This window comes from Nomascus leucogenys, chromosome 4 (genome assembly GCF_006542625.1).
Source record: "Nomascus leucogenys isolate Asia chromosome 4, Asia_NLE_v1, whole genome shotgun sequence".
Taxonomy (NCBI): domain Eukaryota; kingdom Metazoa; phylum Chordata; class Mammalia; order Primates; family Hylobatidae; genus Nomascus; species Nomascus leucogenys.
This window is the reverse complement of record NC_044384.1, coordinates 109,706,911-109,730,789: the sequence shown is the minus strand read 5'-3', so window position 1 is coordinate 109,730,789 and position 23,879 is coordinate 109,706,911. Positions and strand designations below refer to the sequence as shown.

Below are 23,879 nucleotides of genomic sequence, written 5' to 3'. Positions count from 1 at the left end.
AACTACTATGATTCAGTTTCTCCAACTTTAAAATACAGTGGAGATAATTACAATAACACTCCTCATAGCCCTGAGGTAAGGACTGAAGGCTTTTGTCCAAATAAATAAAAATATAGTATAAATCTGTATACTATACATAAAAATTAAGTATAAATCTGCGAGTATTCACTTATGAAAACTATTGTGCAGGTGCTGGACAGGATGAGGAGAAATAGGAACACTTTTACACTGTTGGTGGGATCGTAAACTAGTTCAACCATTGTGGAAGTCAGTGTGGTGATTCCTCAGGGATCTAGAACTAGAAATACCATTTGACCCAGCCATCCCATTACTGGGTATATACCCAAAGGATTATAAATCATGCTGCTATAAAGACACATGCACACGTATGTTTATTGCGGCACTATTCACAATAGCAAAGACTTGGAACCAACCCAAATGTCCAACAATGATAGACTGGATTAAGAAAATGTGGCACATATACACCATAGAATACTATGCAGCCATAAAAAATGATGAGTTCATGTCCTTTGTAGGGACATGGATGAAGCTGGAAACCATCATTCTCAGCAAACTATCTCAAGGACAAAAAACCAAACACCGCATGTTCTCACTCATAGGTGGGAATTGAACAATGAGAACACATGGACACAGGAAGGGGAACATCACACTCCGGGGACTGTTGTGGGGTGGGGGGAGGGGGAGGGATAGCATTAGGAGATATACCTAATGCTAAATGATGAGTTAATGGGTGCAGCACACCAACATGGCACATGTATACATATGTAACAAACCTGCACGTTGTGCACATGTACCCTAGAACTTAAAGTATAATAATAAAAAAAAAGAAAACTGTTGTGGAAAGGACAACACAGAGAGGAAAACAAAGAAAAGTATATTTAAGACTCTAGAAAAGATAAAAGACAGACTATTCATTAAATGATATCCTTACTTTATTTCTTACACTAGAAAGACTCCAAATTAAAAATTTAAGTAAGGAGTGGAGGAAGCAATCTTATAATACTATTTATCTTTCAAAATGAATATATTATGTTGGAGAATGTATTACAAAGAATCACTGTCTTTATTATAAACAACATTTATCAATTAAAAAGTACGTATGAACACTCCAGTAAAACAACAAAATGATATGAACAAGAAACAACTGATAAAAGGACTCTACCACCAATAAGCAAATTAAAACATGGTTGTTTTAAGTGAGTAGTCAAAGATACACAAAGTCTGTAAGAATAAGAATCCGTTTAGGCCAGGCGTGGTGGCTCATGCCTGTAATCCCAGCACTTTGGGAGGCCAAAGCGGGTGGATCACAAGGTCAGGAGTTCAAGACCAGCCTGGCCAAGATGGTGAAACTCCATCTCTACTAAAAATACAAAAATTAGCCGGGTGTGGTGGCAGGAACCTGTAATCCCAGCTATTCGACAGGCTGAGGCATAGAATTGCTTGAACCTGGGAGGCAGAGGTTGCAGTAAGCCAAAACCACGCCACTGCACTCCAGCCTGGGTGTCAGAGCGAGACTCCGTTCAAAAAAAAAAAAAAAAAAAAAAAAAATCCATTTAAAAATATGAAAGTGTGATGAGGGAAAGAAAAATATCTACTATATGCTTACTCTAAGTCAGGCACTGTGGTAGGTGATTTAAATATATTATTTTAATTACTCTTTTAAGGAAGATATTATTGGATTTATTTTATAGATGAGGAAACAGAAGCCTCAAGAAACCAAAACATTTTTGATACCTTCCCCTCCTGGGGAGCCTTCCACCTCATACCAATCCCACAACTAGCAAGGCTTCTTCTAGGAAAAAGCACAACCAGATTACACAGGTATCCACAGAATATGACTAAGTAAAAATGTGAGTTTATGCATTGATAAAAGACAGGGGAGGTAAATATGGATGATGTCAAAGCTGGTTAGACTTTTATTGTTTTCTCTTTAAATTTTCTTAATCTTAATGGTGTTTTAAGAGCTTGTTTGGAGGTTCTAGCAAGGGAGCACAGCTACCTGTATACCCTTGACCGAAGTATGGACCTCCTCAATCAAGGAAGGATCTGATCAATCACAGGGCTTTGGTTGGGACACACATGGAGCCATGAGGGAGGAAGGGGACATCTGCCTAGCCAGTCAGATCAGCTGAATGAACCCTGGTGATCAATGAGGCGACAGATGTCATAGCCAGATTGCCCTCACATCCCTTAATGGTGTTTTGAAAATTGAAAGAGCTACTGGAAGTTTTTGTATAGGTCCAAGCTAAGACGTAAATGCAGTGTGCTTGGCTAACTGTGAAATATGTTCATTTCCATATTAATGTTGTTTCAATGGTTTAAAAAAAGGATTTGTCATCATACATACATTATTTTCTTATACTCATTAGCATGTGGATAAGGATATTATTAATATTGTATATTATTTTGTTTAGTGAATGATTTAAAGATATACTTTTTGTCCGCATAAGTAAAACACAGTTGTTTAAAAAGTTGAAGCATGTTAATTTTCTTCACAAAAATGTATTCATAGCTATGACGGCGCGCGGGATTCTGAGCCGCTTCTCGGCCAGCGTCTCCACAACGGACTGGGTCGCTACGTGCAGCAGCTGCAGCGTCTGAGCTTCAGCGTCAGCCCCGACGGCGCCTCGTCTCGCGGTGCCAGGGAGTTTGTGGAGCGGGAGGTGATCGACTTTGCCCGACGGAACCCAGGGGTCGTAATATATGTAAACTCGCGTCCATGCTGCGTGCCCAGAGTAGTGGCCGAATACCTTAACGGGGCTGTGCGCGAGGAGAGCATCCACCGCAAGTCGGTAGAGGAGATCTCGACGCTGGTGCAGAAGCTGGCCGACCAGTCGGCCTTGGACGTGATCCGCATCTGCAAGCCCTTCCACATCGACAACCCTAGCATCCAGGGCCAGTGGCACCCCTTCACCAACAAGCCGACCACGTTCCGCGGGCTACGGCCCCCGAGAGGTTCAGGATCCTGCCCCAGCCCAGGTGCAAGCACAGTGAAGAGTTGCCCCACCAACTCCAGCCCCAGGCTTTGGACTGTTTCTCCAGTAAAGGTGGTTCTTCCCCTCTGGGATTCCAAGCCCAGGCAAATGGAACCCATCAACGGGCAAGTTGACAGAGGTTCTGCTTGGGGTAATGAAGAGCTGCCTGTTTCTTTCCAGTGCCTGCTTCTAGGGGCAGTGACCTTGTGAACCACTCATTTTTATGCAAGTGGCATCCCTAAAACCTGAGATGAGGAAGACTTCAAGGGTTTTACGGGGCCCTTGTTTTTTAAATCCAAATTGATAATAATGATCTCAAAACACAGTGAGAGGTCTGAAAGCTGGCTTCTGAAGAATCCCTGATGTCTTACTGGTACAACCACTGAACTATGGAGAGCTCTGCTGTGATGGCCTAGGCGCTTTATATTTGTGTGAATACAGATTTATAAAACTGAGGTTAATAAACTTATCCAAGGTCACATTTCAGGTCTGTCTTCAAAATGTGTGCATGTTAAGCACAAGCCTCAGTTTTCATTTTAAAACTAGACACAGAACATATAACAACCGTCAGGTGGTTAGTATCAAAGGCCAAGTGATTAATCTAGGCCTGACCCCTGAAAGGGAGAGGGGAGTGATTCTCAGACCAAGCCCTGGCTAACAAGCTTTCTCTGGTCTTAGCTATACATCTCCTTCCCCCCACGTCCCTCTTTGTGCAGAAATAAAATCCATGTCCCTTGAGCCAGCTGGTGGGGGGTGCTGAGAACCTTGGGGAAGGGCAGGAAAGCTGATATTAATGAGTATTTTCTAATCTTAGTTTAAAAAAGGGGGATGGTGGGGAAATGAGAGCCAGGAAATAAGTCTAGAAACCCCTGTTTAAAAAAAAAAAAAAAAAAGTATTCACGTAAGTTACAAAAACTGCAAAATACCGAAAATTAGAGACAAAAGAAAAATCATCCATTTCTTACATGATCCAGACACAGACACTGAATTTATCTGAATTTGATTTTTATTATGTATTAAAATACTTTTTGCTTTTTTAATAAAAAAAAACTACAATGTTTATAAAAACAGCCATCTGCTCCCCACACTTCTACTTCCCAATTTTTGTTCACAAAGTTCAATTAATCTGAATTTAGCTATGGGTCTTATCTATTTACATCTGTTTATTTCCTTCTCCTTGCCTCCCAAATACACACTTCTCCTCCCTCAATTATCCAACAGTTATATTACAAGTTAATATGTATATTCCATATGTATGACTGTGCAAATAATATTCACAATTGAGCCATGCAAAAAAAAAGAATTCACTTTATTGCAAAGTAGACTAGCAAAGATGAAAATGGATGGCAGCCAGTGTTGGAATGGTCATAGGTAAACATAAATCTTACATACAGCTGGTAGGAAACTATGTATTCAGCCTTTCCTACAGCTGATAGGAAAGTGAGATGTTTTTTCTCAAAAGCCTTAAAAAGGTTATTTTCTTCTGACACAGCTGTTACGTCTCAAGAAACTTATCTCAAAGGGATGAACAAATCAGCTTATGTACAAGAATACTCACAGTAACACTGTTTATTGCAGGAGTCCCCAACCCCCAGGCCACAGACCAGTACTGGTCTGTTAGGAACCCGGCTGCACAGCAGGAGGTGAGCAGTGGGCGAGCTAGCATTACCACCTGAGCTCCAAATCAGTGGAACCATCAGATTCTCATAGGAGCGTGAACCCTATTGTGAACTGCACATGCGAGGGATCTAGGTTGCACACTCCTTATGAGAATGTAATGCCTGATGATCTTCTGAGTTGGAACAGTTTCATCCCAAAACCACCTCCCCAGCTCTGGTCTGCTGGAAAAAATTGCCTTTCATGAAATTGGTCCCTGGTGCCAAAAAGGGTGGAGACCACTGGTTTATAAGACAAACATGAAACTACTTTAACATCTAAAAACAAGAGATTTGTTAAGTAAATCATAATTGTAGTAAATATTCCATCTATACAGTATCTGGACTAACCTGCTTCTTTCATGACAAACACTAACAAAGTATATGGGGAAAAGAAAAGTGGTAGAAGTGATGCTACATTACCTCCAAGGCTAGGTTTGAAATGGTCACGTAGATTCTACCCTGTACTCCTGAAACAGTCACTCTTGGAACTCAACCACCATGCTGTGAGGAAGCCCAAGCAGCCTGTAAAGGTCCACACACAGTGCAACTGAGGCTCCCAACCTACAGCCTCAGCTGAGTTCTCAGTAAACAGCTTGTACCAACTTGCCAGTCATATAAATGAGCTATCTGGAAAGGATATTCCCACCCCAGCTAACACAACCTTGCTCAAATTACAGATTTCTGAGCAAAATAACCTATTGTCCTTGTCTAAATCATAACATTTTGGGTGGTTTGTTACACAGCAATAGAAAAATAAAATATAATTTAAGTATATAAAGAAAGAAAAAAACTTTCCAGGCACAAAAAAGTTTTAAACAGCAATGGACATAATTGGAAAACACAGAAATGACCAATAATAAGTGATAGTGAGGTCTGTTATTGTATTTCTTCTTGATATACAGATGCTTTTCAATTTACAATAAGGTTACATCCCAATAAACTCAACTGTAAATCAAAAAAAATCCTAAGTCAAGCCATTATAGGTTAGGGACCATCTGCAGTGTTATTCAGCTATACTAATAATCTTGCAAAATTAAAATAATATGCTTATGATTTAGAGTGAAACAAACTAGACGAACTATAACAAACATCAAAAATAAAAGAAATTACATAGCTTTATTTCTAACACAATAACTCTAGGTCCTTTAAGAAGCTGCAGCACAATTTTAGATCTAAGCCTAAAAACATCTTCTGCCCTAAATAAATTCTCATTTAGTCATTTCAGAAAAACTGAATGAACAGTAATGACTGACTCCCTACAACTAGTTGCCTAGGATTCTATATTTAATCTTAAGCAATGTGTACCACAGCTCTAGAACAGTTTCAATCTTACAACACTTGAGGAGGGAAGATTACAGGCTACAGGCAAAGACTTAGTGCCACAGATGAATAATCAAAACTGCCTTTAGAGAAACAAAAATGACCTCGGGTCACTTCAGCTAGCAATCCACTATGTATTCAGCTTTGAAATTCATCTTGTCATACCGCTCAACATACCCAAATATTACTGTGCAGAAAAAGGGCAGAAGCCATTTGGTTCTATAACCCAAATCACAGCACAACAAGGTTATGTCCAGCATTCACCGCCAGAAGCAAATGGTATCCAGCAGTGATTTCAGAGTGGGCATTTCTATTCTAACTTAAAGATGGCATAATGAAATATTCAAAATGATAGAAATCTCTCTGAAATATACAAAGCTTCCACCACAACCAAAAATATTTCACAATCAAAATTAAGCATAACGGTAAAATATTCCTCTAGTACACATCATAAAGGCAAATATTAGATGGTAACGAGGTAGAGAACTTCAAAATTATCTCTTACAAATCTCAAGGGGTAAAATTGATCTGTTTCAACGGTCACAGCTAAAAATCAATAGGTATAGCCTGGCCATCAACTGATAACAGCCTCAAAGAAAAACAATGAGAAATCATGTAGATAACTATACTGACACTATTTTCCTATTTAATATTGAGGGAAACAAACAAGGTACTGATTAAATCTAAAATTGTTTTTGGATTGCAATTTTCTTTTAAAAAGTTTAGCCAAGTACCTAAGTAAAATGTCTTTCAGAGAACACATATTTATTAATATAGACTAAAAATATCACAATATACACCCATAATCTGATTAATATGTATAAATTAATTTCATATTTTAAATGCTTGATTAAAAAGTGAGCAGACTTATCCAAATTTTTCAAAATTTTACATGCATTAAATTTCATAGTGATCTTCCATGGTGCTTCCAAATTATACAGAGATCTGCAGCTTCAGGCTTATTATTAATCACTGTTGTGTTACAGGTTTGTGTCAAAACACAAAACATGAACCACTCAGCTCTCAGTCCTTCAGGCTTTCCACATTGACTGGGGAATTTTTCTGTAGGGCGGTAACCACTTGTTACTCTTTCATATCCATAAAATAAACTTCCTAATGCTACAGAGTATAGGATTACTACCAAAAATTGTGTAACGTATACATTGATTTTATAGAAAGGTACTTTTTTTTTTTTTTTTTTTTGAGACAGAGTCTCACTCTGTCGCCCAGGCTGGAGTGCGGTGGAGCAATCCTGGCTCACTGCAACCTCCAGTCTCCCAGGTTCAAGTGATCCTCCTGCCTCACCCTCCCAAGTAGCTGGGACCACAAGCATGCACTACCACAACAGGCTAATTTTTTTGTATTTTTAGTAGAGACAGGGTCTCGCCATGTTAGCCAGGCTGGTCTTGAACTCCTGGCCTCAAGTGATCCACCCGCCTCAGCCTCCCAAAGTGCTGGGATTACAGGCATGAGCCACCATGCCCAGCCAGAATGACAGTTTCTGAATCCTAAGTGAATAGGATAAAGGAGAGAGCCTGGTAGACTTTTTCATGAAGAATATTGTTACTTTTGAAAGCTGAATTTCTAAAGAAGCTTTTTTATTTTTAGTTAACTTCAGATACTCTCCAAACAAAACAACTATGGCTACAGTCATCCACGAAGACCTGTAGATTGAAACATGACAACAAGTTTGTAAATATTCAGAGAGAATTAAAACGGACACATTTTTTCTTATATTTGAAACACTGAATACTCCAGCTAATAATACGGCTTACCATACGAATAGCTCACTCCATCCAGTAGTAAGTTTCCCTACTCCCTTGCATGCCTAAATCATATTCTATCTTTGTCAATTATAAAATACCACATAATCTGTCAGAATATTTCCATTAAAATATGTGGTAATGTTCAAAGTTAATTAGTTTAATAATCCATAACATTTTCAATGAGAGATGGAGTTCCTAAAATTCAGTGTATTCTGGAACTTTCTGTAAACTTTCAGAAGAAATAGGATGAAATAAGAAAGAATACATTGCCACGGTGTTTTTGTAATCAAATACATTTCTAAAGAACAAAAGGAACCGTAGAATTACAAAAGATGGCAAAACTCAGTAAATGTAAATTTATGATTTGTACATTCTATCATTACTAATATTATTAGTAAACACCAAAAAGGCACATAAGAATTTTTGAAATAAGAACTCTCCCTCACTTCCAACAACAACAAAAAATCATGAATATCTGTGAGATGTTACAATGCTTTTCCTTTCAAATCATACTGCGTGTGAGTAAAAGCTACCCATGTGGTAGGAAGACCATAATACCTAATACCATCACTACCACCACTACACACACAAATCTCTCAAAGAGAAAATGACTGAAACTTCCCCAGAGATCATTGAAAAATTCAAAAGTGAAGCAAAGAAAAAACGTAAAACATTATAGCAACTCAAGCACATACATAATACCAATCCTTTTATTTAAATTATGGAACGTTTCAAACATACAGTAGAGTGATTTTTTAAAATCCATTTGACTTTATCAAATCTTAGTATTTGAAACTTGTAAGCCCAAATCCTTTGTCAGAAACAATGAATTAGAGAGACACAACTGAAGCTTCTGTCCTACCTCTCTCCAATCCCACTGACCTCCGTCTATCCTCAGAAGCAAGCATGCTGACTCTGGTGGGTTACCACCACAGCTATTCTTTATACCAGAATCTCCGGGATACATTCAAAGCAGTGTGTAGAGGGAAATTTATAGCTCTAAATATCCACAAGAGAAAGGAGGAAAGATCTAAAATGGACACCCTAACATCACAATTAAAAGAACTAGAGAAGCAAGAGCAAACACATTCAAAAGCTAGCAGAAAGCAAGAAATAACTAAGATCAGAGCAGAAATGAAGGAAACAGAGACACAAAAAACCCTTCAAAAAATCAATAAATCCAGGAGCTGGTTTTTTGAAAGGATCAACAAAATTGATAGACCGCTAGCAAGACTAATAAAGAAGAAAAGAGAGAAGAATCAAATAGACGCAATAAAAAATGACAAAGGGGATTATCACCACTGATCCCACAGAAATACAAACTACCATCAGAGAATACTATAAACACCTCTACGCAAATAAACTAGAAAATCTAGAAGAAATGGATAAATTCCTCGACATATACACCCTCCCAAGACTAAACCAGGAAGAAGTTGAATCTCTGAATAGACCAATAACAGGCTCTGAAATTGAGGCAATAATTAATAGCTTACCAACCAAAAAAAGTCCAGGACCAGATGGATTCACAGCCGAATTCTACCAGTTACAAGGAGGAGCCGGTACCATTCCTTCTGAAACTATTCCAATCAATAGAAAAAGAGGGAATCCTCCCTAACTCATTTTATGAGGCCAGCATCATCCTGATACCAAAGCCTGGCAAAGATACAACCAAAAAAGGGAATTTTAGACCAAAAATATCTTTGATGAACACTGATGCAAAAATCCTCAATAAAATACTGGCAAACCGAATCCAGCAGCACATCAAAAAGCTTATCCACCAGGATCAAGTGGGCTTCATCCCTGGGATGCAAAGCTAGTTCAACATACGCAAATCAATCAACGTAATCCAGCATATAAACAGAACCAATGACAAAAACCACATCATTATCTCAATAGATGCAGAAAAGGCCTTTGAAAAAATTCAACAAACCTTCATGCTAAAAGCTCCCAACAAATTAGTTATTGATGGGACGTATCTCAAAATAATAAGAGCTATCTATGACAAACCCACAGCCAACATCATACTGAATGGACAAAAACTGGAAGCATTCCCTTTGAAAACTGGCACAAGTCAGGGATGCCCTCTCTCACCACTCCTATTCAACACAGTGTTGGAAGTTCTGGCCAGGGCAATCAGGCAGGAGAAGGAAATAAAGGGCATTCAATTAGGAAAAGAGGAAGTCAAATTGTCCGTTTGCAGATGACATGATTGTGTATCTAGAAAACCCCATAGTCTCAGCCCAAAATCTCCTTAAGCTGATAAGCAACTTCAGCAGTCTCAGGATACAAAATCAGTGTGCAAAAATCACAAGCATTCTTATACACCAACAGCAGACAGACAGCTAAATCATGAGTGAACTCCTATTCACAATTGCTTCAAAGAGAATAAAATACCTAGGAATCCAACTTACAAGGGATGTGAAGGACCTCTTCAAGGAGAACTACAAACCACTGCTCAATGAAATAAAAGAGGATACCAACAAATGGAAGAATATTCTATGCTCATGGGTAGGAAGAATCAATATCGTGAAAATGGCCATACTGCCCAAGGTAATTTATAGATTCAATGCCATCCCCATCAAGCTACCAATGACTTTCTTCACAGAATTGGAAAAAACTACTTTAAAGTTCACATGGAACCAGAAAGAGCCCGCATTGCCAAGTCAATCCTAAGCCAAAAGAACAAAGCTAGAGGCATCACACTACCTGACTTCAAACTATACTACAAGGCTACAGTAACCAAAACAGCATGGTACTGGTACCAAAACAGAGATATAGACAAATGGAACAGAACAGAGCCCTCAGAAATAATGCTGCATATCTACAACCACCTGATCTTTGACAAACCTAACAAACAAAAGCAATGAGGAAAGGATTCCCTATTTAATAAATGGTGCTGGGAAAACTGGCTAGCCATATGTAGAAAACTGAAACTGGATCCCTTCCTTACACCTTATACAAAAATTAATTCAAGATGGATTAAAGACTTACATGTTAGACCTAAAACCATAAAAACCCTAGAAGAAAACCTAGGCAATACCATTCAGGACATAAGCATGGGCAGGGACTTCGTGTCTAAAACACCAAAAGCAATGGCAACAAAAGCCAAAATTGACAAATGGGATCTAATTAAACTCAAGAGCTTCTGCACAGCAAAAGAAGCTACCATCAGAGTGAACAGGCAACCTACAGAATGGGAGAAAATTTTTGCAACCTACTCATCTGACAAAGGACTAATATCCAGAATCTACAATGAACTCAAACAAATTTACAAGAAAAAAACAAACAACACCATCAAAAAGTGGGCGAAGGATATGAACAGACATTTCTCAAAAGAAGACATTTATGCAGCCAAAAGACACATGAAAAAATGCTCATCATCACTGGCCATCAGAGAAATGCAAATAAAAACCACAATGAGATACCATCTCACACCAGTTAGAATGGCCATCATTAAAAAGTCAGGAAACAACAGGTGCTGGAGAGGATGTGGAGAAATAGGAACACTTTTACACTGTTGGTGGGACTGTAAACTAGTTCAACCATTGTGGAAGTCAGTGTGGCGATTCCTCAGGGATCTAGAACTAGAAATACCATTTGACCCAGCCATCCCATTACTGGGTATATACTCAAAGGATTACAAATCATGCTGCTATAAAGACACATGCACACACATGCTTATTGTGGCACTATTCACAATAGCAAAGACTTGGAACCAACCCAAATGTCCAACAACGATAGACTGGATTAAGAAAATGTGGCACATATACACCATGGAATACTATGCAGCCATAAAAAATGATGAGTTCATGTCCTTTGTAGGGGCATGGATGAAGCTGGAAACCATCATTCTCAGCAAACTATTGCAAGGATGAAAAACCAAGCACCACATGTTCTCACTCATAGGTGGCAGTTGAACAATGAGAACATATGGACACAGGAAGAGGAACATCACACACCGGGGCCGTTGTGGGGTGGGGAGAGGGGGGAGGGATAGCATTAGGAGATACACCTAATGCTAAATGACGAGTTAATGGGTGCAGCACACCAACAAGGCACATGTATACATATGGAACAAACCTGCACGTTGTGCACATGTACCCTAAAACTTAAAGTATAATAATAATAAAAATCTAAGAAAATAAAAGAAATATAAAGATTTATATTTTTAAACAATTGTATTTTACTTATCTGGACAAAAAGTGTATCTTTAAACCATTCAGTAAACAAAATAATTTACAGTATTAATAATATCCATATCCACATGCTAATGAATATAAGAAAATAATATATATATGGTGACAACTCCTTTTTTTTTTTTTTTATGGTGATGGAGTCTTGCTCTGTCGCCCAGGCTGGAGTGCAGTGGTGCAATCTGGGCTCACTGCAACCTCCACCTCCCAGATTCAAGCGATTCCCCTGCCTCAGCCTACTGAGTAGCTGGAATTACAGGCGCACACCACCACACCCAGCTAATTTTTGTATTTTTAGTAGAGATGGGGTTTCACCATGTTGGCCAGGCTGGTCTTGAACTCCTAACCTCAGGTGATCCACCCACTTCAGCCTCCCAAAGTGCTGGGATTACAGGCATGAGCCACCGTGCCCAGCCGACAACTTCTCTTTTTTTAAACATTGAAACAACATAAATATGGAAATGAACTACTCACATATATTATTATATTGCCCATATCCTTCTGCAGCTTGCCTTTTTTCACTCAAAGTTTTCTTTATGAGATTATCCATGTTAATTCTTTTCAATCTAGTTTCTTCATTTTTAATTGCGGTATAGTATTCTACCACATGGATATGAGTTTAATTATCCAATCTCTTGTTGGTTAACTTTTACATTCTGCATCATCTTATGTTACTGCAAACACTACTGTGATAAACAATTTTTCCAAATTTCTTTGTACACATGTATTTTTTGGCTCAGGTGTGTGCATCTTCAGCTTCATTAAAGATTATAAAATTGCACTCCACTTTACCTAGCTGAGTTTCCACTGGCCCATATCTCTGCCAGCAATTCTGTCAGACTTACATGTTCGCCAATCTGAAGATTATAGAACAGCCATTTTAACTTTCATTTTACCCATTAGTTTCCAGTTCAAGCATCTTTTCCCAAGTTTACTGACCATTCCAATTTCCTCTTCTATAAAGTAACTCTTCACATCCTACGCCCATTTTGTCTTAACTTTTCCTTTTCATTATTAGGCTATTTTTCATATCCTGGATACTAATCATTAAGAAAAGTTTCCCTACAACAAGATCACAAAGACAGTTAAATTTTCTTTTAAATTTTTTTCAAGTTTTCCTTTTCATATTTTAGTCTTATGTCAGAAAAAAAATCTAACACTCAAATGTCAATAAAAAACTAATTGAATAAAAATGTGGTACAGTCACACTATGAAGTACTAATTTAAAAAAAGATGAATATTTCTATAAACAGATACGAAATGATCTCTGAGATAAGTTTAAAAAGGTACAAAATGGGCTGGATGCAGTGACTCACACCTGTAATTCTCGACACTTTGGAAACACTTTGGGAGGCTGAGGCAGGTGGATCACCTGAGCCCAATAGCTCGATATCAGCCTGGGCAGCATGGCAAAACCCAGTCTCTACCGAAAATACAAAAAAATAGCCGAGTGTGGTGGCACACACCTGTGGTCCCACCTACCCTGGAAGGTGGAAAGATAGCTTGAGCCCAGCAGGCAGAGGTTTCAGTGAGCCAAGATCACACCATTGTACTCCAGCCTTGGAAACAGAGTGAGACCCCACCCTGGGTCAAAAAATAGAGTGCATGATGGTGTATGCTTTTATCTTTTATATTAAAATATAAAAATTATATTAATATAATTTTAAATGAAAATATAAAAATTATATTAAAAATATAAAAGATATGCTATCTTTTATATTTTAGGGAGAAAATATCACGGCACCCACCAAAGGTCTTTTTAGAGTCACCAAAGCACACAGATTCAAAAGACTACCCAAGATCACATTTTCTGTCAGTTTGTTCAGGAACCTGAGCTTGCCAGCAAGGCTACAATTGATGCTCTTCTCCTGCGGGAGTCCTTGCAGCAGCCTGGGCAGCACAGCTCAGGTGCATTAAGAAGAGAGCCTCATTGGGTAGGTATGGGAGCCACCTAGGCTTAGGAACTTCCAACCACACAAGCACCAACCTTGTAACAACTCCATAGCCATAGCTTTCAGAGTTTCCATAGAGACCAGTCACTGTACTTGGGGAACCCCAAAGCTATGGCTTTCTACCAAGTATTTATCATTCTCCCAGCTTAGATGCAATTTACCAATCACGGACCATTTTTACCACAAGCAGTCCTGCTTCATAATACAAATAATAGGTTGGTCTTATCGGGTTCCCAGAGACACAGAGTTCAAAAGTTAACTGAAATTCAAATTCCCACACAGAAGGGGGAAGGGTTTTGTTAACCCTTTACCTATAGATAAGCAGAGATACAAAGAAAGACAGGTAAACACAGAGAAAGAGTAGAGGCAGAAAGAGAGATTTATAGATAGAAATATATATTTATACAAATACATATATAGAAATATATTTTTCTCTATACATATACAGAGAAAGAAAGCGAGAGAGAGGAGAGACAGACAGAAGATGAGACATATTTACCTATATTTGCAAACAGATATCTGATTGAAACAGATAACCTAGAAAAAATCATTTATGAGAAAGTCAAGAAAATGTGAACTCTGCAGTGAAACCCTGTCTCTACTAAAAATACAAAAAATTAGCCAGGCGTGGTGGCGGGTGCCTGTAGTCCCAGCTACTCGGGAGGCTGAGGCAGGAGAATGGCGTGAACTCAGGAGGCGGAGCTTGCAGTAAGCCAAGATCACACCACCACACTCCAGCCTGGGCGACAGTGTGCAAGGCTCCGTCTTAAAAAAAAAAAAAAAGTGAACTCTGACTGGATTTGTGGCTATTTTGAGAATGTGTTAATTTTTTGGTCTTTAGTGACATTGTGAATATATTTACTTTTTAAAATTCCTTGTCTTCTACAGATACATATAAGGTAATTACAAAATGATATGATGTATAGATTTTGCTTCAAAATAATTCAGAGGAAGAGGGAATGTATATAAATGAAGTGGGAATATAAATGAAACAAAACTGGCCATGGTCAGGTGCAGTGGCTCACGCCTGTAATCCCAGCACTCTGGGAGGCTGAGGCGGGTGGATCACCTGAGGTCAGGAGTTCAAAACCAGCCTGGCCAACGTGGTGAAACCCCATCTCTACTAAAAATACAAAATTTAGCCAGGCATGGTGCCGGGCACCTGTAATCCCAGCTACTCGGGAGGCTGAGGCAGGAGAATCGCTTGAACCCGGGAGCCGGAGGTTGCAGTGAGCCAAGATCACACCACTGCACTCCGGCCTGGGCAACCACAGCAAAATTCCACCTAAAAAAACAAACAAACATACAAACAAAAGTGGCCATGAATGAAAAATTGTTGATGATGTGTTTATGTAAGGCAATTATATTATTTTTCTCAACTTTTTTTAGGTTTGAAACTTTTTATTGAACACATGCACATGTCCCTTGATAACTGGGGCTGCCTCTCCATTATTCTCACAGTAGCCCTTCTGATTTCACTTCATCTTCACAGAGTTTCTGAATGTTTTGGTTGTTTTTTGGGAAGTTCAAGTATGTCTTTGCAAGGACTATCTGGCATGCCTATTTTATGAGAGAGGGTTTGCAGAGTACCTACTCAGCCATATTAACAGAAACGGAAATATTTTCCAGATTCCGTTCTTGTCCTGTTTAGATTTTTTAAGTTCCAAGAGCAGTCACCTTCTACCAGACACTCTGATGTCAGAAGACAAAGCATATTTTGTAAGTGGCATGATTTCTGGGCTCAAATTTAGAACAGAGACACAGCTTTCAACAACCCAAAAATAACTTACTGTGACTCACCAAATTTAAAAAGGCAGAGATGATTAAAAAAAGAAAACCTTAATTTACTATGTGACCTCTAAGTATCTCGGCTGAAAATTTTAAAGATAGAAAGGTAAATCAAAAGATATAGAGACTGTAATCATGCACTTAATGAAGCGTTAAATCAAAATATTTTTGGCATATGTGAAAGAGTTTAATTTTATCACATTTTTTACTGGCACTATAGCTATTTGCAAGTACATATAAACTACAGTGCTACATATAAACTACCAAAAAAGAACTTTTTAAGAAATGAGACTAATTTAGCAACTTTATTTAAAAGCTTTATCTTAAGGAATAACTAAGGATGTCCATACAAAAGGATTTAGCCATGAGAATGTTCTCCCCGGCAAATCAATGGAAATTATTAAATGTGCAAAAGGGAACTGTAGGAATGAATTGTAATACCTTTAAATGATCATATATCATAACCTTTTAAAATGATATTGAAGAGTTGCATAAATTGACTTAAACACACATTCGTAACACATCACTGAATAGGAGAAATATGAGCCGGCAAAGAACATAGAGTTGGGTTGGTCCAATTTCTACAAAAAAAAAAAAAAAAAAAAAAAAAAAAGACTAATAGCATGACAGCAGGGAAGGGGGAATATGTCAGTGCATACACATGTATATGTATATATATGCATAGCAAGTATGAACTTGATTTTTTTACAGAGATTACCTCAGAGAGGTAAATGTTTAACTTTGGCCTTTGGTGTTCTGTATTCCACATGTTCTGAATTTTCTTTTTTTATTTAAATATAGACGGAGTCTTAGCCAGAGCAGTGGCTCACACCTGTAATCCCAGCACTTTGGGAGGCTGGGGAGGGCAGATTGCTTGAGTCCAGGAGTTCAAGACCAGTCTGGCCAACATGGCAAAACTGTCTCTATTAAAAATACAAAAATTAGCTAGGTGCAGTGGCTCATGCCTATAACCCCAGCTACTTGGGAGGCTGAGACATGAGAATTGCTTGAACCAGGAGGTGAAGGTTGCAGTGAGCCGAGATCACGCCACTGCACTCCAGCCTAGGCAACAGACCAAGACTCTGTCTCAAAAAAAAAAAAAAAAGAGAGAGAGAGATGGGGTCTCACCACGTGGTCCAGGCAGGCCTTGAACTCCTAGGTTCATGCAATCCTCTAGCCACAGCCTCCCAAGTAACAGGGGCTACAGGTGCATACCACTGTGCCCAGCTTGAATTCTCTATACTACTCATATGAATCCTAAAATTTGTCACTATACAGTCTGATAACAATTAAAGTAAATTAGCATTGACTACTTTAAGTTTTTAGATATTATAATTATAGAAAATTGTAATGAGCTCATCCAATATATTTCTCCCCAATAAATAGCAGGAAACATCCATGAACTCTCAGACTTTTCCAGCCTTGAAAATGAAATATTTGCAGGAAACATTAACAGCTTGGAAGTACCAGAAAAATGACTACAAAGTAAACTAATCCTGGAGTACAAGGATTAGTAAATAAACTCATACCTAACCTACAAGGTTTTTTCTTCTGCTTGATCAAGTCTTCCAGAAGCTTCTTGGTCAGTCATTCAAGCATCTGAATTATAAAAAGGTAATCAATTCCCTACATCTAGCAGTGATTCAAGAATCACATATAAAGTACTATCTGCCAATAGTTCAAAAAGTTTCCTATTGGCCAGACGTGGTGGCTCATGCCTACAATCCCAGCACTTTGGGAGGCCGAGGCAGGTAGATCACCTGAGGTTGGGAGTTCGAGGCCAGCCTGACCAACATGGAGAAACCCCATCTCTATTAAAAACACAAAATTAGCCAGGCATGGTGACACATGCCTGTAATCACAGCTACTCGGGAGCCTGAGGCAGGAGAATCACTTGAACCCGGGAGGCAGAGGTTGCGGTGGGCCAAGATCGCTCCATTGCACTTCAGCTTGGAAATCAAGCGAAACTCCGTCTCAAAAAAAAGTTTCCTATTAAGTGTTTAGGGGAAAAAATGGAAAAAGGTGGTTTGTCACTTTGATTTTTAATCAAAAGTCCCCTCTCATTGTGGTTGTGATTGTTCACTTTTAACATCACAGTGTATGGAACTAACAGTTGTTTTGGATAAAGGAATCTTCTATTAAGGACATCTATGGGCAAGCAAATCATTTTAAAGATGATGACACAAAATAAATCAAGCACTCATGATGCAAATGGTTACTCATCCAAATAGCTGCTGAATAACCATCTAAGGACACTGACACCCAAGTAGCTAATGCAGATGATAGTGTGAACTGAGCAAGTTCCTTCAATACATAAACATCCACTCAAGAAAATGTACATGATTCAGAAGAGAATAGACTCTACCACCTTGTTAGTTTAAGATGAAAACCTGGCTACAGTTACAAATTTCAAATGAAGAATCAGAGATTAATTACAAACTACAAATAACTATGAAAACATGAAGTATACTGATAATTAAATAATGTTAAACTCTAGGTTTTATTATGAGAAAAATACAGCATGTGGCTTAAACGACTGCTGGATAAATTACAAATAAATGGTACCCACATAATCTACCTTTCCAGAGAACAATCTAGCAACATTAAGGCAGCACCTTACAAATGTGTATAACACTTGAGGTAATCTATTAGAGGTGAACACAAAGATGTATGTAACAGGGTGTTCATCATATCATAATGAGTAGCAACCAAAAAACAGGAGCCAAACAGTTTAATAGTGGAGGAAGAGTTAAATTATTGGTGCATCACAAAATAAATCATGTAACAAGTTTCTTTTAATATCCCTGAGGAATATTTAATGACATAGTAAAATATTCATGAAAACAGCAAGAAAAATCAACACAATTTTATTTAATTTGGTAAACGTGTGCATAAAATGCATAGACGCAGACAGAAAACTAAAAAGAGATAAAGCAACATGTTAACAATAATTATGTCTGGGTAGTGAGATTCCAGCTAATTTTGTTTCCTTCTTTAGAGTCTTCTAAGTTTTCTGTAGCAAACAGTAATTTCTTTTATTTAAAAGGAAGGGAATGGAACTCTTTTGGAGGCTGAGTTTCCATTGTAAAAGACCATAATATATGAGCATCAATCTCGCCAAAAAACAACACGTGGAATTCCTTCTCCCTGTTCAACAGGACGCAACTTTGTATTTGCTCCTGGGTCTCTCCCTCTTCCACTCATTCTAACCTATCAACAATAAGGCTGGTAAATCTGCATCTCAAACACACATGTATAGACAAGTATAGATGACACTCACTTTTCTTTAAGTAACAATAAGACAATGATCATTGCGCTAAAACCCCTTAGGAAGGCCAATATCATGACCCTACCTGAGCTGGGTCTTCTTCCAACTGCCCAGGTTCTTCCATGTCCCTTCCTCCCTGCTGGCTGTGCTCCAACCCTGCTGACCTTCTTTCTCTTCTCACATCTCCCTAAGATCTCTCACACTTCAGGAAGGCTGAACCACAAAGTTTTTCCCCTAGATCTTCACATTCCAAGCTCTTTCTTATCATCCAAGGCCAGAATGCACCTTCTCAGAGAGGTCTTCCCTGACTGTTCTCCAACCTAACCTAGGCTAATAATGTCTGGCTCCATTCCACCTGCACACTGCCCCTAACAGTCACTCTATCACATATCCTGTTCTATGTTCTTCAGGACACTAAAACTATTCCAAATTACTATGTTTTCTTGTTTATTATCAGCCCCTCCTGTTAGGGCATAAGCACTTATATCTAGCACTTATACACTCCAAGAACTCGACAAAATTACTCAACACACTGTCTCATCTGTGAAAGACCAAGAGTTGAAAATCATTTGGCCCAAAGTAAACGTTCAGGGCCAGGAATGGTGGCTCACACCTGTAATCCCAGCACCTTGGGAGGCTGAGATGGGGGATCACCTGAATCCAGGAGTTCAAGACCAGCCTGGGCAACACAGCAAGACCCCATCTCTACAAAAAAAATACAAAAATCAGCCAGACATGGCAGTGCACACCAGTAGTCCCAGCTACTCAGGAGGCTGAGGTGGTCACCTGAGCCCAGAAGGCCAAGGGTACAATGAGCCAAGATCACACCACTGCGCTCCAGTCTGGGCAACCAGAGTGAGACCCTGTCTCAAAAAAAAAAAAAAAAAAAAAGCAAACGTTCAATAAATTCTAAATTTTTTAATTGTTAATCTTTTTATTAAAATAGAATCTTACATTCTAAATATTCATTGTACATTATTGAGGTGTCACAGATACATTTAAAAAACTAGAAGACAAGAGAGAGAAGATGCACTTCTCCCTATTCCTACTACTAAGTACAGCCAAAAACCCTGGACAATATATGTAAAACAAATATAAGATGACAGATACATGGAAAGAAGGCAGAAGACCAGCTAGGGGCCTTGAAACCTGAGGATCAACACAGCAATGCATTCATTGAGTTGTCTTTTTGCCTCTTACATCCCAGATTGGGTGTTGAAAAATCCAAGAGCCTAGAAACACCAACAGGTATACATACACAAATACACAAGAAAAAACAGCTCTCTCAAACCAAAGGACCAAGAGAGGGGCAGCCTGGCAAGACAGAAAATTTTTAGAAAACAGCTACTCTACTTCAGCCAAGCACCATGGAAAAACCACACCCCAGCCCTGCCAGCAAAGAGCAAGTAGGGAGCCTAGACTTCCAACCTCATGTGACCATGGCAAGGTGCCCCAGCATTATCCCCTGCCAGAGTGGAGTCACAAAAGACCAAGCAGAGAGCTGGCGCTTTCATCCCAACCCAACGATAGAAAGTCCTCCATCATGCTGTACGATGTTTCCCCAGTGATGAGGCATCCATTTCACTCCACCAGCATCAGTGGAGGCAATAATGAGGATCCCTTTCCCTCAGCAGCCGGGGTAGCATCAGAGGAGTCCTGGTGGAAAGCCTGACCTCGCACTCTCACCCAGCAGTAATGAGGAGCTCTTCTACCTCCTGAGGTGGCAAAAGCAGTCCTCCGGGGATCTGTGCTTCCATCCCAACCCAGCAACATCAATGCAGCACCCTTCTTCCCCCTGCCAATTCAGTGTCAGAAGGGACTCTAAAATAGAAGATTCAAATAACATCCACCACCACCCAAAATGTTTTATGTGTACAGACTTTCAGTTTTGCAGGATAAAAAGGTTCTGGAGATCTGTTTCACAACAATGTGAATATATTTAACACTACTGAACTGTACACTTAAAAATGGTTAAAATGATAAATTCTATGTTATGTGTTATCTACCACAATAAAAACTTTTTTTAATGTACCAATAGTAATCAAAAGTAAAAGACTGTTTATCATGCCATACAACTGCTCATTTCCTTAAGACATGTGGAAAAGTTATATATGATAAATAATCAAAATTATATTAACATACAACCTATTTTACTGCTTTTGTGAAATACTATATTTGAAACTTAATCCATGACTCTGCTGAAGGTAAAACACACACACACACACACACACACACACAAATTCTTCTAAAACTCTCAGCCTCTCTAACCACGGATTACATGGTAAAATTATCCAAGTATTAGTTTTTCTAATATAACAATAAGAACATTTAATGAGTGAAAATTTAATAGCAAAAACTAGACATATAGATTTGTTAGAAAAAAATACTGTCTCTGAGGCACAAATTTCTTAGCAGAATCTAAATCAGAATAATTAAAGACAAGAAGTGGTTTACCTCTATTTGGACTTCCACAGATTAAGTTTACTAAGTAAATCTGAGGATTATTCATAATAGTTACTGAAATTTTAAGTTTCATTATAAAAACCAAAATTTAATGTGTTTCACTTAAAGCAGAAGAACCATGGTAAATAGTGTATTTTTTTTTATTGTACTTTAAGTTTTAGGGTACATGTGCACAATGTGCAGGTTTGTTACATATGTATCCATGTGCCATGTTGGTGTGCTGCACCCATTAACTCGTCATTTAGCATTAGGTGTATCTCCTATTGATATCCCTCCCCCGTCCCCCCACCTGACAACAGTCCCCGGTGTGTGATGTTCCCCTTCCTGTTAAACAGTGTATTTAAGTGGTTCCATTCTATACTTCTAAGTAGTGTTACCTTCACCAGGTTTTGCAAAACTCTGAGTTGAAAGGTACACCTCTCTACCTCTTATAAAAAAAAAGACCTGTAATCCCAGCACTTTGGGAGGCCAAGGAGGGCGGATCACAAGTTCAGGAGATCGAGACCATCCTGGCTAACACGGTGAAACCCCGTCTCTACTAAAAATACAAAAACAAAAAATTAGCCAGGCGTGGTGGTGGGCACCTATAGTTCCAGCTACTCAGGAGGCTGAGGCAAGAGAATAGCATGAACCCGGGAGGCGGAGCTTGCAGTGAGCTGACATCACACCACTGCACTGGAGCCTGGGCGACAGAGCGAGCCTCTGTCTCAAAAAAAAAAAAAAAGAGAAAACAAAATGACTGGTTGAAATAATGCTGCATACTACATTCCCCTCATGAGAATTCACAATCACAATACACATTAGCATATTAAAAACTGGGAAAAATTGTACAACTGAAAATATTTCTAAGTTTGACTCATTGCTTTCCAAATTTATATATAGCCAGGCCTACTTTATTTTTTACCTGTTAACACATCATCAAACACTAATATTCTCAGGCAGAGCTTCTCAAACCATAGAGTTCAAACAAATCACCCAGAGATCTCACTAAAATGTAGATTCTGATTCAGCAGGTCTGCATGGGCCCTAAGAGTCTGCATTTCCAACGAGCTTCTAGATGATGTCAGTGCTGCTGGTCCAGGGATCACTCTTCAGCAAGGGGCTAGAGAAGACACTTTGAGAAAGGCTACTAGAAAGACCTGTTTATCACTACACAGTTCTGTGATACGAATTTAGTACTTACAAACTCTACTGTATATACAATAAAGGCATATAAAGGACTAGAAGAGGATAGGTTAAAAACAGAATGGGGGCTCTATAATTTCAACTGGCAGAGTATTACAAGGAAAGGAATAAAAATAGGTCAAAGCAAGCAGAAAAATATAAAGGGGCTCCTCCCCCTAAAAAAGGCAAAGGCTATTGGAGAAAGAGATGGAAGCTGGAGTTGGTGAGGCATAAGAAATGCCAGCATATAGGAAGGACTGAGACATTTTGAGTTTAACATTACTGAAATGGGACAAGTAGGCAGAAACCATTTAAAGAATTTCTATTTTAATCACTAAAAGGCTCTTATAACATGTTCAGTTGAACATTCTGTGGTACAAAGGTTTGGCAAAGTTCAAAAAGGCCTCTTGGGATGAAAAATGAATTCTACAAACATGACATTACTTGCGGAACCACTAAAATTGCAGAAGAAAACAACAATTTTTAATGTAGAGTAACAGGTAAAATCTAAGTCAAACCTTTTCTTGGATTAGTCTTTGAAGATGAATCCCACAGGACAACATGGCAGTGAATAAGGTCAACATGTACTGCTGAACTTTGCAGATGGCAGAGGCCAGGGAGTTTATTGCTGATTTCAGTCCCACCTTTTCAATAACATTCTGGAAGGCAGTAGGAGAATGGCGAGTGATTCTACACAAGGCCTACAAAGACAAGAGAACAGATCTGTCAGGCAACTCCAAGTGCATCAATCATTCCCCTGAAAGGTAACACAGGCTTCTGTGTCAAGGAGTAGAAGGTGCTTACTTGGCTCTTTTATTACTTATTTTGGCGCAAGAAAGTTGGAAATTTTCAACAAACTTAAAAATAAAACAATCTGGCTGCCAATAAAAGCTAAAGTTGTTTTAAAACACTAGAGACTATTGTAGTAATAACCATTAAATTGATAAATCCATAAGCTTATATAAAAAATTCCTTTAATTAATAAAACACATTATCAAACACTTTCAATGAACTAAGTGCTGAAAAACAGTTGTAAAAGCGAATATCTAACATTTATCGTTTATAATGTGACGAACACTATCTGTAAATATCTGAAGATTACCTCATTTAATTCTTCTAACAAATATGAGAAAGGTAGTATTATTATCCTCATTTTATAGATGATAAAACTAAAGCATACAGTAGTTAAGTAACTTGCCCAAAGGCATATAGCTAGTAAGTAGCAAAGCAGGAAATTAAACCGATATAATCAGACCCCAGACTGTTCCTAAACTGCTCTCAGAACTATTAGACATGAAACTTAAAATCAGC

The 23,879-nt window shown here is 38.6% G+C and overlaps 1 protein-coding gene and 1 pseudogene across 1 annotated transcript in view; one reads left to right on the top strand and one right to left on the bottom strand.

The window, feature by feature from the left end:
- ULK4 (unc-51 like kinase 4) overlaps window positions 1-23,879 on the bottom strand; it is a 718,037-nt gene that overhangs the window by 518,177 nt on the left and 175,981 nt on the right. The window contains exon 21 of the mRNA XM_030812066.1: window positions 23,087-23,269. Coding sequence (XP_030667926.1) covers window positions 23,087-23,269 — 183 coding nt within the window. The remainder of the gene's footprint in view (window positions 1-23,086; window positions 23,270-23,879) is intronic.
- LOC100583987 lies at window positions 2,536-3,206 on the top strand (annotated as a pseudogene).